General features: G+C 41.1%; 1 protein-coding gene across 3 annotated transcripts in view; it reads left to right on the forward strand.

The window, feature by feature from the left end:
- Positions 1-17,241, forward strand: part of prkar1b (protein kinase, cAMP-dependent, regulatory, type I, beta) — an 83,021-nt gene extending 65,780 nt beyond the window's left edge. For all 3 annotated transcript variants that reach the window (XM_042504863.2, XM_088069138.1, XM_042504864.2), the window contains 4 exons: positions 680-740; positions 3,482-3,603; positions 14,442-14,523; positions 15,283-17,241. In XM_042504863.2, coding sequence (XP_042360797.1) covers positions 680-740; positions 3,482-3,603; positions 14,442-14,523; positions 15,283-15,455 — 438 coding nt within the window. In that variant the 3' untranslated portion in view covers positions 15,456-17,241. The remainder of the gene's footprint in view (positions 1-679; positions 741-3,481; positions 3,604-14,441; positions 14,524-15,282) is intronic.
- The last annotated feature ends 252 nt before the right edge of the window (positions 17,242-17,493 follow it).

Below are 17,493 nucleotides of genomic sequence, written 5' to 3' on the forward strand. Positions count from 1 at the left end.
TTTCATTGTTATTGTGAAAACAATGTTTGAGTTACAAAAACAGTATCACTTTCTGTTGTTTGTGATACTATAAATTTTACAGTAACTATCTGACCACAAACATGTATAGTTTTTCCAGGTTCTCTCTCAGTAGCAACTCCCCAAATGATTCAAAGTTGTTCATTTTAGAATCATTTGTTAAAAGTATTTAGATCATTTGTTGGAGTAAAACCAATAACACATAAAAGTCCTGCAATCAAGACCATACTTAATCAAAGGAAGTTTTAACAGCAAAATTAAGTTGAAGGATCGGTGAGTAAGATTTAGAGGTCGGTAAATATGTGAATGGCGCCCATCGAAAGCCACTGTTTGGTTTGTCTGTTCTGGGCTACTGCAGAAAAATGGAGGACTCTATGGATGAGGACCCACTCCCGTATATGTAGATAAAATCACCTCATTCTCGGGTAACAGAAACACAATTATTCTTATTTTCAGGTGATTCAACACCAAAAAAAAAAAACCTCACTTATGATATTATCTTCATTTTCTGCCAATATTTCCCAGGAAATCCTACACACTGGACCCTTAAATCAGTTCCTATTGTTGAAACCAAAACATTTTGATCATTTTGCAGATAACTGTAGAGTGCAGTTTCAGTGTGTGTCTAACAGTGAATGTCTCTCCTCTTTTTGTCTTCCAGGGCAGCACACTGAGGAAGAGAAAGATGTATGAAGAGTTCCTCAGCAAGGTCTCCATCCTTGGTAAATCTTTGAATACGTCTAAAAAAATATTTCGTAATAAATATGCCGGCTTTGTGTTTACTGTTTCTGCATTTTGGTGTAGTGTAGAATTAGCACGTGTACGCTACGCATTAATTTTAAACACCAGGTCAGAGAGTCCAGAGTGCAGGCAGTTAAATCTGCATAGTGCAACATATATAGATTAGCCCACATAAACACAGGCGCACGTTGTCACACCAGGCTCACAGCTGAGTAAGGTCTGTGTGTACAGTCCTAATCTTCTCGCACTGTTCATACTAAAGCCAGTCACACTCTGCAATGACGCTGTGTGGACAATTAAAGAATAGGGAGTTAAGATAAGCCTCTCTTTTTCCCCACTGGAATTTGGATAACACCAGCCTGCACAGGCCATCGGAGGAACGGCAAATGAGATTCATTCAGACTCTGAAAACGAGTTGCAATTGGAACTGACATCTCATCCCCTTCCACTTGATCGTGTGTGTGTGGTGTATAGAGTAAGGCCATGCCCCCTGTACAGAGTTATTAGCTGGCTGAGTAAACACATACACTCAATTCAGGTCTTAGGAGAACGTCTCTGTGAGATCTACGCTCTTTTCATTCACCTCCTTTCTTCTGCATCTCCCTTTTCGACAGCCTTGTCGAGGCCTGCATTCAAAAGCCCGCCTCCTTCTTCCAAGTGCTTTTCCTCTCTTCATTCCTCTTTCTGTCATTCTGCTTCTCCGCTCCACCTCTTTGAATTGGAGGAGGGGTAGGAGGCGGGAGTGTTTTTGTTTGTCTTTGATTTTTGAGATAGCCACGAAATTGGGTACAAGCCCTTGATGTGAAGGAGTGAAGGGGGGTGAAAAACAACATGCTCTTTGTCACACATCCCAATGGCCAGTTCCCCGTGTGCTGTGTGTAATGTGTGTAGCAAGGTGATCCAAGTGGCTCTGCAGAGCGTGAAATGTAGGTTCTTTGGTCGACACATTTGTGTATCGTATTACATGCCAGGCTGTGAAGGATCACTACTATAGGACCTGCTGCCTTTAGCTTCAAGCCAGACAGAGGACATCCATCTGGGGCCGGCAGACACCGCGGCCCCACCGAAGCGGACACTGGACACCTTCAACTGATCAGACTTCACCTTAGTTAATCCTAAGAACATACACATTTACACACACACACACACACTGGGATCAGTTACTGAGCACATCAGGAGACAATAGTCTCAGACAAAGAGATTCTGTTGAAGTTTACGCCTATAACTCACGTCTTAGTCAAATCAAAACACTGAATCATCCTTTTATCCAGACAAAACTAAAGACAAGGAGTGTTTTCACTGCAGATAGGTCACATTCCACTTATAGATATATAGACTGTTAAGATAAGACATCGGTGATCTACTGAATTGTGAAAAAAGGAAGAGCTCATTTGGTGAATCTCCCATATGGAGGTATTTAGTTATTAGTGAGTCCTCTTGCTAAAAATATCAATCATTCAGCGTTGCTGAAAACTCCTCTGGTTGGAACATTTTTCCCAGTGAAGATGTGTGACCGTCTGTGTTTTTGGTTTCTGTGTGAATACCAACAGCTTCTAGAAATATCCCGGGGCTAACCACGTCACTGTACATGTGGTTGAACAGTCGGAAAGACAGCTGTCGCCACCGGCTCTCAGGATCAACAAAAACTGAAAAAGATAGATCCTATCACAGGTTTTTGCACAAATGTTCCCCTTGTAAATTTAAAGGAATTTTAAAAAATGATCAGAAATAAAAATCTATTCCAAGTTTCAAAGTTACTTATTACTAAATATAAATAGTTTTTCATATATTTAAGTTAATTTAATAGTTATTATTAAATACTGGTACCAATCTAAGTTTTGTCCCTGAATTGTAACTGAATCACACTTCACACGGGCAGGTTTCACAAGGTCATGGAAAACCTGGAAAATTCCCAGAATTTCACAACCACGTTTACCAGGCCTGGAAAAGTATTGGGATTATTGAAAATCATTTAAAGTTTTGGAATTTGTTGTGTGTACTGACATTGTTAAAGCAGGCATCTGTGCGTAACCGTCTGTGAAATGCAACATAACAACAAACTTAGTTTCTGTAGCTGTTGACGTAACATTACTCTAACATCTATGAAAATGTTTTGTTAACCTTTATATACGCTTTTGTTTTTGTTCCATCTCTCCTTTTATTTATGCTAGCTGGCTAAAATTATGTCTAAATAGAGTTTGTTTGAAAAACACTTGTCAGGTCGGGCAAGAATTTGTCAGAGAAAGTTCATTAAAATTTTGTCTATAAAAATATGTGGGGTAATATGAGGTGCTTTTACAAGCACCAAGCATATGCTCTCATGTATGTTTGCCCTGAGCGAGCGTCTCTCTCAAGGATGTTCAACCGTCTTTGGGATAAGACTATGTTACGGTATGGTCAGCTTTCTGTCACCACATCCCAGAATCAGTAGAGCTGAGGTCTTACAGATTCAGGAATTAGTTTCAAGGTGTTTTAGCTCCATGAGGCTCCATTAGAGGAGGGAGGAGGCAGGGGGGATTTTAGAGGGAACAGTCCCTGATGAATGACTGGATTAGCCAGAGGTAGGAATTATCGTTCCCACCAGTTTACTGGAGTTGAGCAAGAGTCATCCTCTGAAACCACAGAGCACATTAAAAACACATAGAGCATCCATGTACTGTTACATTCATCAGTGTAAACAAAACATTGTTCTTACTGATCTTTGTGCATTTTCCATTCACAGAGTCTTTGGATAAGTGGGAACGTCTGACTGTGGCTGATGCTCTGGAGCCCGTTCAGTTTGAGGATGGAGAGAAGATAGTGGTGCAGGGAGAACCTGGGGATGACTTCTTCATTATTACAGAGGTAAGGTCTGTGGGAAGGCCTGTGTGTGTGTGTGTGAGTGTGTGTGAGTGTACGTGTGTTACAAGCGGTGACCTCCAGGTCACCGCTTGTAACCTCCGCAAAATGAAGCCAATGCATTAAGTGCCAAAAACTGCAGTTCCTTGAATGGCCATTCGAGGCTGGCTCCAGAAGCCAGTCGGTCCCCATAGACCTTCATGTTAAAATGCCCAACTTCGTTTTGGTCGCTATAGGTTATTTCAACATTTACGACAACTGTATGTGAGGTGAATTTTTATATAACTGACTTGTTTTAATGTTTTGGTAGCCTACATTTATGCATAACTAGGGAAATGGAGACTTTTAATAACAGCTGGGTGTTGTCTGTTTCCAATTTGCTTCCATAACGACAATGTTGCTTAGGAAACGTAACCATGGCACCCCAGATTCACAGAGTATAGGCATATTCTATCTGCCACTTTTTCAGTATGTTTTCATTCATGAAAGCTTAGTTGCAACATTTTGGTGGCCTAAAAGTCTTGAGACATTTCATTTTTCTTGTACATTTTGTTTTAGTGGTTTTGTGAAAATTACCATCAGCATTATCACAGTGAACCATAGACTGTAAGGCGGCCACATGCAGATGCAAACACCTGCTCCTCACAGGGAACAGCTGTAAAAAGACGCCGGCACTGAGAAAAAAATGCTAGCTACGCACAGGCCCTTAGGGTTAGCTCCACCCTCTCATCCAAATATGGTAAGTTCTGGTTCCTAAATACCAAGATGGCGATGGTCAAAATGCCAAACTCAAGGCATCAAAACAGGATCCAACAAACTAATGGATGCCGTCTCAGTGCTACATCGGCCTGTTATAGTAGTAATTCAGGATGTGTGGTGACTTTCTCTTACTGTCACATTTCCTTTAAGCTGTATGTGCTGACATACGGGGCCCAAGACCGTGTATGTGTCATCAGGTGGCCAGCTGGGGTTGACGTGCATATTATCACGTATGGATGTTGGTGGGCCCTGAGGTTTATTTCCACCAGCAGACAGACTACCTGGTGTTGTCCCCCTGTCCCGGATCACCACCATGGCTCCTGTGTGAAGAACCCCCCCCCACACACTACAGGCTTTGTGGAGCAGGGGCCCCTAGTGCAGCTTCATGAAGGGCCCCCTGCCTGTCATCCTAACACACTTTTGATTAACTCCATACTTACACAGCTTTCACCAGGGTCAAGTCAAGAGGGCCCCGTGTCTTGAAGGGGTGGGGGCCCAATCTGCTGTCGTTTGTCCTCCTGTCCCCTCTCATTCTCAGACCTACTTGAAGGTTAGTCGCTCTGTCAGTAGCTCTGTCTGTCTAACAGCAGCTCTAGGGAGCAGTGCATTGGTTACAGTGTATGGGAGCGGTTAGGTGCGGTTAAGTCGGAGGAGGATTTTATCAAAGGTGCTGAGTGATGTATCGCTGCTTATCCGTCTTTTGGCTGGCTGTGATTCTTTCTCTCCACCTGTGCCCCTCCAGCACAGCACTCCTCCTCTTTATCCTTCTTTCATCTATGCTTTCAATCTCCTAGTTCCTCCTCTTTTCAAAGTTAAACATCGCAGTTTGTAAGTATTGGGTCACATTAAATTTGAGATTTAAATGTTTAAAGTTCTCACTTACCGCTCTAGAGTTCTGGTCGTGTAACAGCTCGGGCCTGGTTTTATATATAAACTATAAATCAACCTTTAAAGAAAAAAAAAAGGTAAAAAAAAGCTTCTCCTGTCTCCACCAAAAATGTGTCAGTTCACAGTAAATATCCTTTGCTCTTTCAGCATGTGGTTGTGTTGGTCAACTGGCTAATTAGCATCTTGAATCCGTCCTATCAGTATTCTGGTTTTTAGAATAATGAACACAGTGTGTGTGTCTTGTGTCCAAGTACAACTTTTTTGCCGAGACATAAGCGACATAAGGCAAAACAACAGTCAGCCTACATCTCCACTAGTTCTTTGATGTCATTTTGATGTTTCTGGGCCTTAATGCTCAGAGTTGAAATTCATAGACTTGTGTTTCATATCAAATAAGCTAAAGCATAAAACACATATGTCCCTGTCAAAACATTCATAGACTGCACTGTACATATCTGATGTTCACCTCACATTATCCAACCAGTGTTGGTCAAGTTTGAAGCCTCCAACTGAAACCTCTTGAAACTGCAGAAATCCTTTAAAAGCCTGTTTGACCATGCAGAAAATGAACCAAATTGGGGTTTAGGACACATTTATAGCTGTTGCCGTAGCTATGCATGACTCATCAAACTGAGACTTGTACATCCCAGAGAGGAGAAAGGCAAAATTAGCAGAAAAATCAGGGGGATTATAGGATGGAGACGGAGCCGGAAGAAGAGAAGGAGGAGGGACAGGGATGGAGTCTTTGTAGGCAGGCAGCTCAGTCCAGTATGTGAGTTTGTCACAGCAGACACAGAGCCTCACCCAACAGCAGTTTTTGTCTCTTTCTTTAATCCCTTTTCCCTTTCTTTTGTCTATCTTCCATTTTCCCTAAGCTCTCTCTCTCTCTCTCTCAGTCCCTCCCTTCCTTACTCTCTCTGTCGCTTGTGCAGCAGGGCCTGACTTTCCCAGAGCAGGGTGGACTGTGGTGGAATGTGTGTTGCTGACTTTCACACGGGGTCAGGAGACCCAGCCTCTCGGGAGGGAGACGAGAGAGAGAGAGAGAGAGAGAGGATGAGTCAAAGAGGGCAGGGAGGGCATAGGGAAAGAAAGGTTGATTAAAGGGATACTTCTCTGATTTTCAACCGGCTTTGTATCAAAATAATGTGGATAGTATGTGTAGATGAACTGTGGCAAACTTCCCTCCATCTAACCAGTGCCGTAATATCCCCCCTCCCACCACGGCGAAACTCCCCCAAATGATGTAAAAATGTGTCATCCAGCAGAGTGAACTACAGACTGTACATTTTCGTATTTCCCGCCACCAACTGCAGACACCAAGAATATACAGCTGATTAGAGACACAACCGCCACTCTCTCTGTGTCTTCAAACTTAATGTGAAATCCAATCAAATGGTTAAACTAGGCAGTTCTGACCAAATAAAAATCAAGATTATGCTACTGCACTTTCTATTTCTCACCTAAAATGTTTTCAGAAATGTATTTTTATTCTCTGTTTCGCTGTAGTGCCAAGAATTTATGCACAGAAAATGGGCACCATACTGTTCGTGTTACAGCTTTGCTTTTTTCTCGCCCGAAATGTTTTCAGAAGCATGTTGTAGTTTACCGTTTTGACTGTGAGATCCAGCCGACCATCTTTGTGCTGAATGGATGACATCGCATCACGTTTCCCACCAGCAGGAGCATTTTTTGGTCCGATGCATTCTGGCAGTTGTAGGTTTTCTATCTCTTGAGCAAAAGCGTCCTTTTTCTCTGATCATGTAGTGCGAATTTCAAAAGTATTTGTGTCTTTCTACTGCATAGACATCCTAGTTTTATGCGAGGGCCCTCTTTATATCCTTGAAATACTTCAAAGAAAAAAAAACCCAGGGAGAGAATCATTTTGTTGGTTTTGCGACACCATCCTCTCCTTTATTCTTCACACCTACATCTCTTTTGACTAAACCAGGGCGAGATGTCAGTTCAGTCATTCAGAACTCATTTTCACTCCCACCGCCTCTGTCCTCCTCTGTCTCTTCTTACTCTTTTGTTGTTTCTGCGGTTTCGGAGCATCAGCCAAAGTAAAACCCCACAATCACTAATTACATGCTGCTGATGGGGAGGATTATCAAAAGGGAGGTATAGAGGCATCACTTTCTTTGCCTGCCCGGGAGGAATAGGGCCCTAATGAAAAGTGACATGTTTACATTTTTTTTTCTCACACTGTACAAACAAGCCTTTACAGAACTCTGGGGCCGTGAAGACTCAGCCTCACCTTCCCTCACTTCCCCTCCTTCTTCGCTTTCCTCCATTTCCTCTTTTCTTCAGGGCTTTTGCATCTGCTCACCCAACATGCACACTCTTTCTTTCTCATGCTCACACACTCAAGACCAGCATCCTGTCAACCGTGTTCTCAACACTCTTTTAGGCATATTATAGGACAATGGGCCCCTGGGCACCAACATCCAAAAGGCCCCACCATCTCTCCTACGAAGGAGCACGATGCACAGACTTTTTGGTCGTTTTGTGCCTTTTTGTAGTTGTTTTGTGTCTCTTTGCAGTTCCTTAGTATCGCTATGAGGCCGTTATGAGTCTCTTCCTGGTCAGTAGGTATTATTGTAAATAATCCATCCAATATGACTGCTGCCTAAAATTATGCACATGAACAGAGGGGGAAAGAGGGACAAGAAAGCTTGTTGAACATGTCACAATATGTCAGTGACTCTGGTTACATGCACAAAATATTACAGACAAAGGCAATACTGCTCTAAGCTGTTTATATGGCTAATGAGTGTGATTTTCCCATTTACATACAGCTGTGCACACTCTGATTTACCCGCCCTAATGTGTCATTTATCACGTTAAAATATGGGAAAGTGGAACAGCTGGAGCTGCTTGAGCAAATTTGCTTCTTTGCATTAAAATAAGATTTTTTTGGTTTTCCACCTGTTGCAGCTTGTTAAACCATGTGAGCACAGCCTCCCTGTGTCATTCCTTTAACCACCATCTTCGAAAAGGTTGTCATTTTGATATTTGTACATAAGTCTTTCATAATGTAGGTTTGTTCCCTCTTCTGACCAGAAATTTGGACTTTTCTTTTGAGCATGCATAGGTGGTTTGTGTACGATGCATGCATGACGATGCACAGACCTCACAGACAAGAGGTCACATGTTGCAAACTGCAGTAAAAATCCCAAATTCTGAACATGCTGTATATATGTCCAAAGAATGCTCCTAAAACCTGGATATTATCAACATATCCAACCTCTTAATCGCAAAATGCTACATTTATAAAAGGCATATGCTGTTTAAACAACCCGCATTAGAATTTGAATATTAGGATATTTGCAAAATAGTGGATTAGTGAGAATTTGAAAGTATTCAAATAGAGTTTTGAAACATGTTGAAAAAAAAAAACAGTGAGATGAGGGCTGCTCAGTGCTGCTTATTACATGGTTTACTTTTCTTAATTTGTAACCTTTTAACAGAGTTAAAGGACAAAGTCACAGTTTGTAAATCCCCCATCAGACTCCTCTGTACATTGACACGGTGAAAAGTTTAAATGTCGGTCATATTTTTCATCTTGAAGTCTTGAGTCATTAGTGTTAATGTCACATTGGAATTACAAATCTTTTTTGATTTTGAAGTGTAGCCAATCAGACTCATGACTCGAGTCTTACTCAAGTGTAAGTCATATGAGTAAAATTGAGAAAATTGAGTCCGTTGAGGGTTGTTCTTCCTCGTGCCATTCTCTCTGCGAATGCATTCATTCTCATCTCCTCCCATCATCAATCTGAACAGCAACTCAACATGTCTCTTTGTTGTCCTTTGACCCAGCACAAAAGCAATCACACTGAGGGGATCTAAAGGGTCCCTGAGGGTCACACAGAAGGCAAATCTTCTGCAGGTTGTCTACAATATATCTCCTTTTACTGTAACCTACATGTATGCGCTGAACTGCAATTTAGCTAATGGAGCTCAACACACACTTTTATAGACTCAAGATCAATGAAGTTAATGAATGAAGACATTTTTTTAGTTCAAGCACACAGAAATAAGAGCAGAGGCAGAGATTAACAGGTCCTAATTGGGTGAAACAATTTTATATGCCTCCACGCTGGCGATAGCCAAGGCTGGAGGCGTTATGTTTTCAGGTTTTACCGTCCACCTGTCTGTCCATATTTCTGTCTGTCCGACACATTCTTGTGAACACAATATCTCAAGAACACCTCAAGGGAATTTCTTTGAATTCATTCAGTCATTTGGACTCAATGATAAACTGATTAGATTATGCTTGTCATAGGTCAAAGGTCAAGGTTCCTGTGACCCCGCCTGACTACAATATTTTAAAAACATCATCAAGGTAACTTTTTCATATTTAGCACAAATGTTCACTTGGACTCAAGGATAAACCGATTAGATGTTGGAGCTCGAAGGTCAATGGTGAAGGTCACTTTGACCTCGTCAGTCTCAGTTTGTGGACAGGACTACTCAAGAACAACTTGAGGGAATTTCTTCAGATTTGGCACAAACGTGAGTGGACTTGCTGATTAAGAATTTGGTAGTCAAAGGTCAAGGTCACTGTGACCTTGCATTGTTCTCAATTACCTAAATATCTGGAGATGACCTTGAGGGAGTTTCCTAAAATTTGGCACAAATGTTTACTTGGATTTATGAACTCATTAGAATCTAATGGTCAAAGGTGAAGGTCATGGTGAATTTGTAAAAAAAACATGTCTTTTGCCTTAACTCGGGAACCTTGGGTGTCCACCTTGAAACTGTGCTGATTGTGAAGATCTTATGTGTGTTAAGCATCCATGTTTTCACAGACGGATTTAAACTGTAAGTGCAACTTAACTGGTGCACAGAGGTACACCGGCATGGCGGTATATCTAGTTTTGTCATTTTCTCTTTGAAAAGCAGCCCTTAGGCCTCTGTGTGTGTGTGTGTGTGTGTGTGTGTGTGTGTGTGTGTGTGTGAGTGTGTTTATGTTTGAATGAGAAGGTGCAGACACCGCTGGTGCTGGGTGGCCTCGTGAACAGGCTACTCAGGATATCACCTTTCTTTCTCCATCTCTGCTTGTGCCTCTCTCTGTCTTTCTCTTTCTCTCACTGTTACTTCCTGCAAGATGCTACATTTAGACAAGTCACCACGAGCCGACTTGCTACGCTCTGCGTGTGGTATGTATGTTTAGGTATGCCTACGAGAGTGAATGTGCGTTTGAGTTCTGGAAGGAGCGTTATCTGACCAGCAAGCAGCAGTGGTTATGATTTCTTCCTTCTGCTCTAATTGGCTCACATTTCTCTTTGACTTCATTCATTCATACTTTCTGTTTGTCTTCCCTTTCTCTCTGCCTTTTCTGCTGCTCTATCTCGTGTTGTTTCCAGTTCTTCGCACCCTGCACGGTGAGGAGGATCTTAGATGTTTATAAAAGAAATATCTGTGGTGCAGAGCGCTGCCCCTTGGGTGGGAGGTACAGTACGCGATGGTTATCTGGACCACACCGGGAGAGGCCCGTTCACGAATGAACTACTGTACTTGGCAGTGCTGCACTGTCTCACTTTCTTTGTTTGGACATGAATGGAAAGGAGAGGAATCAAGTGGTTATAAACACAAGAGCTTCGATGCCCCTTTCCCCTCCATTCTTGCTCCATTCACATCTCACTGTGTTATGCGCCTTCTGCACTCAAACCACCAGTTTGGTGTGAAGCGATGAAGTTCAATAAATGTGGTTACTGCAGTGTTTAAGTGTGGGATTAAACATGGCCGATGTTGCAGATGACGGGGTATATTTCTATGGGATTTTGTTTCTCTATGAACAGTCATCGTGGTTAACTATCTGTGATGGTATTTCCATCCTCCTGTTTTTATGCACATTTTCAATTCATGCTTTGAAAAAAAAATTGAATGGAAACTCTGGAAAAAGTCCAAGTATTCCAAAAACTTGCATTCGGCTGAGGTGTCGAATGCCAAAAACATCAGATATGTGTGAATTAGAGACTTGTCTAGTTCATAATTAGCTTCTTTGAGCATGGTGTAAAGCGATCCATAAAAAAATGTATTATTATTATTATTGTTAATATTAATTAGGGTAGCAACAGTATGAGTCTTTCACAATACGATAACTGTCTCAGAAAATATTGTGGTTTAATATTATCATCATAATGAGTTAAAATGACTCTTAAATGAATGAAAACAGAAGTTTTTTTGGATTAGCAAAAACTTCATAACAACTTGAATCAGTCCGATGGGGGTGTCTAAATTTCCCTCTATCTCCATGCCATTTAGACTGTATTTGCTGCAGTCTAGTAACCGTCTTCTTCCTCATGCTGTGTTCACATTGCAACTTTAATGCCATCCAGTATGCACCAAAAAGGCTCACTGGTCAGCATAGCAGCATTTTAGTCAACCACAAAAACAAACTGTGAACCACCAGCCTTTTTTCCTGCTGCTGCCGCTTCTGCTGCATGCTTATGAGGAGTGAGGCAGCAGTCTGGAGCAGCATTAGGACCCAGAGCAGCAAAAACCTGACTCCCGCCTTCAGTCTCGTGCTCAGATTGGTTCAGATAACTGAACTGGGCCATCAGTTCAGCTACTGAGACTGGCTAATCTTTAATCACTTGGCCTAATCAGACAAATTTCATGCAGTCAACAAGTGATCGGGAACTTGGCCTCAAACCTCGCCGCCTGTCGAGCTCGTCAAATCGAGCTAAATCTATTGAAACCACACAGTACACACTGTCCAAATAACACTCACAACTTACTCTAATAGTCTTTAACTGTTCTTTGTGTATCTCTTCATTTTCTTGTCATCTTTTACTCATTTCGTGCAATTTGTGGGACTTTCCTTGCCAAGTTGGTCATTGACTGTTTTCCCCTATATTTAAGAAAGAAATCAAACCAATCTGCTTAGGTTTCAAGGGTTGAATAGCTTGTAAGAGACGTCTGAACGCAGCACAATAAAATTGCTGTAGATCAAGGGTTCAGAGAGTTAAATATGTGCAACTTAAAGCCTTATTAACATTTAATTGGGTGCTTTATCTAAAAATTCTGACTTAAAACATTTTTATTTCTGCTGTAACGTTGGGCATTATAACATAGATGTTTATGCGGATTTACTTGCTTCTGGAGCCAGCCCCAAGTGGCCATTTGAGGAACTGCAGTTTTTGGCACTTCTGCATTTGCTTCATTTATTTTAGCCCTGGAGGTTTTCACTTTGTAGAGAGTGACTCTACAATAACGTGTCAGTCAGTTTCCAACACTCTCGGCTACATTATCACTTCCACCTTGCCCACTTCTCCACAGTCCATTTCAAGCGCAAACTCACTTAGTCACACACATATCCCTTTCACTGAAATACAGTCTCACCTTTGTGTGCCCGCAGTCAAGAGCTGCCCATTTTGGGGTTCTCATTAAAGCTCATTATATTCATATTTAGCATTATTATCCTGGTCAGCAGATGGAGCAGAGAGAGCAGAGACGGATTAGAGGGAGGGTGCTGGAACGGTCAAGTCTGTTTTACGACACGGTCCAAGACAAGCTGGGAAGTTCCCCCACTGATTTCTTACCTGTTACCAATTAACAGCTGAACTTGAGTGCATGTAAATGTCTAGACATGGACATTTAAAACATATTGTACCTCTGTTGAAACATATGCATGCCAAACTTATGCTCCATCACACTCAAACAGCCGCGCTTGTGAGAAAGTGTTACATGTTAATGTGGGCATACGGGGCTGCAAACACTCATATGCAAAGATAAATATTCATTCACACACACAAAGTTTGTCAACAGCTGCAAGATATGACAGCATGAAGTGTTATCATCTGTTGGGCAGAGCGAGCGGAAATCAAATTTCCTGCGTTATACTTTTTAGATGACTCACACACTCACTCGCACAACAGCAACCAGCAGGGTGATGGTAATATGCGTATCGAGATTGGTCGTGGAGTCCAGTCAGTCTGTCCAGCAGACATCAGCTGCTGATTTTCTCACTGCATGTGTGTGTGTGCATTAGCGTGCGAGTTTGTGTTTCGCCCTGAGTCCATCTGTGTTCCTTGTTGCCTGGATGTGTGTCTGTCTGCAAATGCACAATTAGGCTATGTGGGTTAGCGACATGTTATCGGAGCAAGATTTGGGGTGTTTTGGGGTCATTTAGGGAGACTGTATTGGAGGTCTCAGATCTTGAAAAATACCGTTGTTTCCATTTTGTGGGTGAATGCTGAGAAAGGGGATTATGTGATGGAGACACTGAGGAGTCAGTTTGGTTTCCAACAGGACTTAGATCAGGGGTGTCAAACTCATTTTAGTTCGGGTGCCACATACAACCCAATTTGATGTCAAGTGAGCCGGACTGGTAAAACCATTGGATATTTTAAAGTTTAACAATCTTTGATACAATAAAAATGCTATATTTTCAGTACGGATGTAGGTTGAAATCCCCTGAACTCAAATATTTGTCGTTATTCAGTCAGGAATGATTCTTTTATTGTGCCTCAATTTTTAGATTTAAAGTAATATCAAGATAGAAATGTGGGACTTTTACTTTGAAATATTGCTAAACTTATACAATAAAAAATGCTTAATTTTTGTATAAAAAGTAAAAGATGCCCTTAACTGAAATGTACCAGTAATTGCCAGGAAATATCTATTTAATTTGTATTTTTTCAGCAACCCCCAAAAAATCAAAGAATAAAAATGTTTTCTTCACAATTTAGTGGTATTTACTTTTTAATTTTTCGGTGATAAATTTTGGTCAGGCTCTGCTTTTGATGACTTGTCATCCAGAGGGATGGATTGGACCCTTTGGCGGACTGGTTCTGGCCCGCAGGCCGTATAAATTTACATCCCTGGCTTAGATGTTTGTATTTATTACACTCTGGAGGAAATCAAGCAGAACAAATCAGATTTTGTATCAAGCACCCTGTTGGAATATATGCTTCATACCCGTGCTACAAAACAGGTGTGCATCCCACAGAAAAGCGGGCTAAATCCCGTGCACCTGTGTTCTTATGAAGAAAGGAATTTTTCCTCGGCTTAATCCTCCTGACGATTTTCAGCCCCTCGCTAAATAACCTCCATTTCTCTCCCACCCCTCCTTTCCTCCATTTCTCCCCTCTTCACCCGACCCCCTTTCTTCTTTTTTCTCCCTCTCATCCTGCTCTATCTTTTGTCTGTCTTTTCTTTCCTCCAACTTTCCTCTTCTTCTCTGTCTCCAGGGAATAGCTTCTGTTCTGCAGCGCAGGTCTGACAACGAGGAGTACGTGGAGGTTGGACGCCTCGGACCCTCCGACTACTTTGGTAAGTGGGCTGATGAAGCCTTTTCCCTTCACAGTTTGACAGGAAACACAAAGTTAAAAACATAGCTGGTTTAACCCTTCAAAAACTCAGCAAATTTGTTTGATTTTTGTTAAAACCCCCTAACAAAACAAAACAAGAAAATGACCTAAAAAAAAAGTATTTTAGGGTTGCAAATTGTAACCACTGTCCTTAAGCAATTGTTGGTAAAAATTAATGATTGATTAATCAATTAATCATTTTTGAAAAAACATTAAAACTTTGCCTTTTTCTAAAACCAAAAGCATTTTTCCTCAATCAAAGATCACAGCAATGTTGCATGAATTTGACAGCGTAGCCTTGACCCATACAATGTCCCATTTTCGATTAAATTCTTAACGACCAATTTATCAATCTTTGATTAATTATCATCATCTCTAGTGTACTTATTTTATGTATTTTATTATATTTTTTCTCTAATGTAATTTTATATATAAAATTATAATAAACAGTTTTCTGGACATTCTTTCCATTTTTTTCATTTTTGGGGATAATTTTTCTATGAAACAAATTTTTAGGTTTACGAATTTCTTGCAATTTGTGGGGCATTTCTAGCCATTGCCATGTTTATGAGAGTGATCAATCCAGTTTGCTGGTTTTCCAAAGGGTCAAACAGCTTGTGAAAGGTGTCTGGATGCAGCACAAGAGAATTGATGTCAATCCAGGTTTCAAAGTTTTCAAACATTTGATTTTGATAGCCCTCTCTCCCTCCTCCTCCTGCAGGTGAAATCGCCCTGCTGTTGAACCGTCCCAGGGCAGCCACCGTAGTCGCCCGCGGTCCGCTCAAGTGTGTGAAGCTGGACAGGCCCCGCTTTGAGCGTGTGCTGGGGCCGTGCTCAGAGATCCTCAAGAGGAACATCCAGAGATACAACAGCTTCATCTCCCTCACTGTGTGACACGTCGGCCCCTCTGGGCCCCACCAGCAGGGGTGGGCAGCATCAGCATCAGGGTTTGGGTCTGTGGGAGGGATGAGGTGAGGATGCGGGGGTAAAGGACATGGGTTTTAACATCCACAACTACAGGGCGCTCATTTCCTGCCTTTTTCTTTCCGTTTTGCGTGTTTCTTTTCTTTTGATCTTGTGCACTTTGACTTGGCCTGTGCTGTCATGTAGCTTTATGTCAAAACCAACATGCAGGGGTGAAAAAATCGGAGCGAGGACGGAGATCATTCAACTCGTTACACACTGTAAATGAGTCATATATACAGTGTGGAGACTGTATATAATGCATGCTTCTCGACTGTCAAAGAATGGCGTTTGCACTTTCATGAATTTATGAAGGATGGGGTGAATTCAGGAAATAAGGAGGAAGTAAAGTCATGTTTACATACAGCGGGAGAAAGTGAGCACACATTTCTTTTTTCGCTGGCTGTTGTTTGCCTTTTTTTTTCATGTCTGGATGTGCGCGGTGCCATTTCTAGGCCAAATCAGACCCGCACTACACAGACATCGCTTCCCCCTAAAACGTAGCTGTAGAGGTTTGAAGAAAAATAAATTCTTGGCTGTTTTATTTTTAGTGCTTTAAGTGTAAATTAATGCTGTTATCAGTTGGGGGGGTAAATTAGCCCTTTGAAACCTGGAGCGGCATCAGTTTTCTTGTGTTGCTTTCAGACACCTTTCACAAGTATTTAGACTTTTGAACTCTGAGCAAATTGGTGTGGTTTCTCTCAAAAACATAGAGAAAAAGGCAGTAAGCACCATGGCAAGAAATGTTCCACTAATTGTAAGAAATAAAGAGAGTCAGAAAATTATTTTTTAAAAAGCCAGGGAAAAATGTCTAGGGAAAAAAAGAAAAAAAAGCTAGGGAAATATTGTACTTATAATCAGCATAATTATATATTTAAAATTGTTTAAAAATTTAAATACTTTTTCCAGGTCCTTTCCTTGTTTTATTATTATTATCATTATTATTATTATGAGTAGTAATTGTAGTAACAGTAATAAATAGTATTAGTATTATTTTATTTATTTATTTATTCTTTAAAACAAAATTTCAGTTGATTTTCTTGTACTTTTTTTTTTACTCATTTCTTGCTATCATTGCTCTATGCCTTCTTCCAGTGTTTTCGAAAGAAATCAAGCCAGTTTGCTCAGGTTTTGAAGGGTTAAAGTCAGTTGATTTCAATATGAAGCCACCAAATTAACTAACAAGCTTCTTCTTTTCTCAAGAAATCCTCTTTGTCCCAATATCCCCTGATGTGATTCAGTCTGAACTGTGGGATCCCAAAGCAGCTGTAGTGTTAGCAGTCCACACACACACTAACACAGTCTGACATGCTTACACTGTCTCAGGACTATATGAATCCTCTACACACAAACATACACACGCACACACACACACACTCACGCACGTCATGTTTAAGCTCATTTTGTTCTATGTTAAATTGCTAGATGAAAGCTTTTGCACCACTTTAGAGTTTGAACGTTGGGTCAATAATGAAGTTTGAGTTAGCTGTTTTTAGGACATGACTTCTATGTTATAAATATATAAAAGAATGAAAAAATATACTTGTGTTGCTTTCCTTTGATCTACTGTAATCTGTAAAACTTGCACAACCGACCCAGCGACTGATGTTGTATAAAACGGGACCTTATGAAAGAAATCTTTCTATATTCTCTCTCTCCGTATGTCTTTCTTTCAACTATCAAACCATCTTGAGCAAATAAAGATAAGCTTCTGAAATCCCTTTGATTTGAGTCGTTATTTTTCTCAGCCCCTCCTTGTCCCTGTGTGAATGTGACTCTATTTCACATTTTTCCCCTTTCGCTTATCCCCACTTCTGGCATCCTCTCCTCCTCTCCTGACTTGACTTAGTTCGCTCTCTTTCCCTTTATGTCATCTGGTGCCCACACTCTGCCTCCCCCCCTAAACTAATATCTCCATTAATCTCCTGTGTCTTTCTCCAAAGTGCAAACTGTCCTCTTCAATCACACC

This window comes from Plectropomus leopardus, chromosome 18 (genome assembly GCF_026936395.1).
Source record: "Plectropomus leopardus strain MGB_pleo_1.0 chromosome 18, ASM2693639v1, whole genome shotgun sequence".
In the NCBI taxonomy this organism is placed as follows: Eukaryota; Metazoa; Chordata; class Actinopteri; order Perciformes; family Serranidae; genus Plectropomus; species Plectropomus leopardus.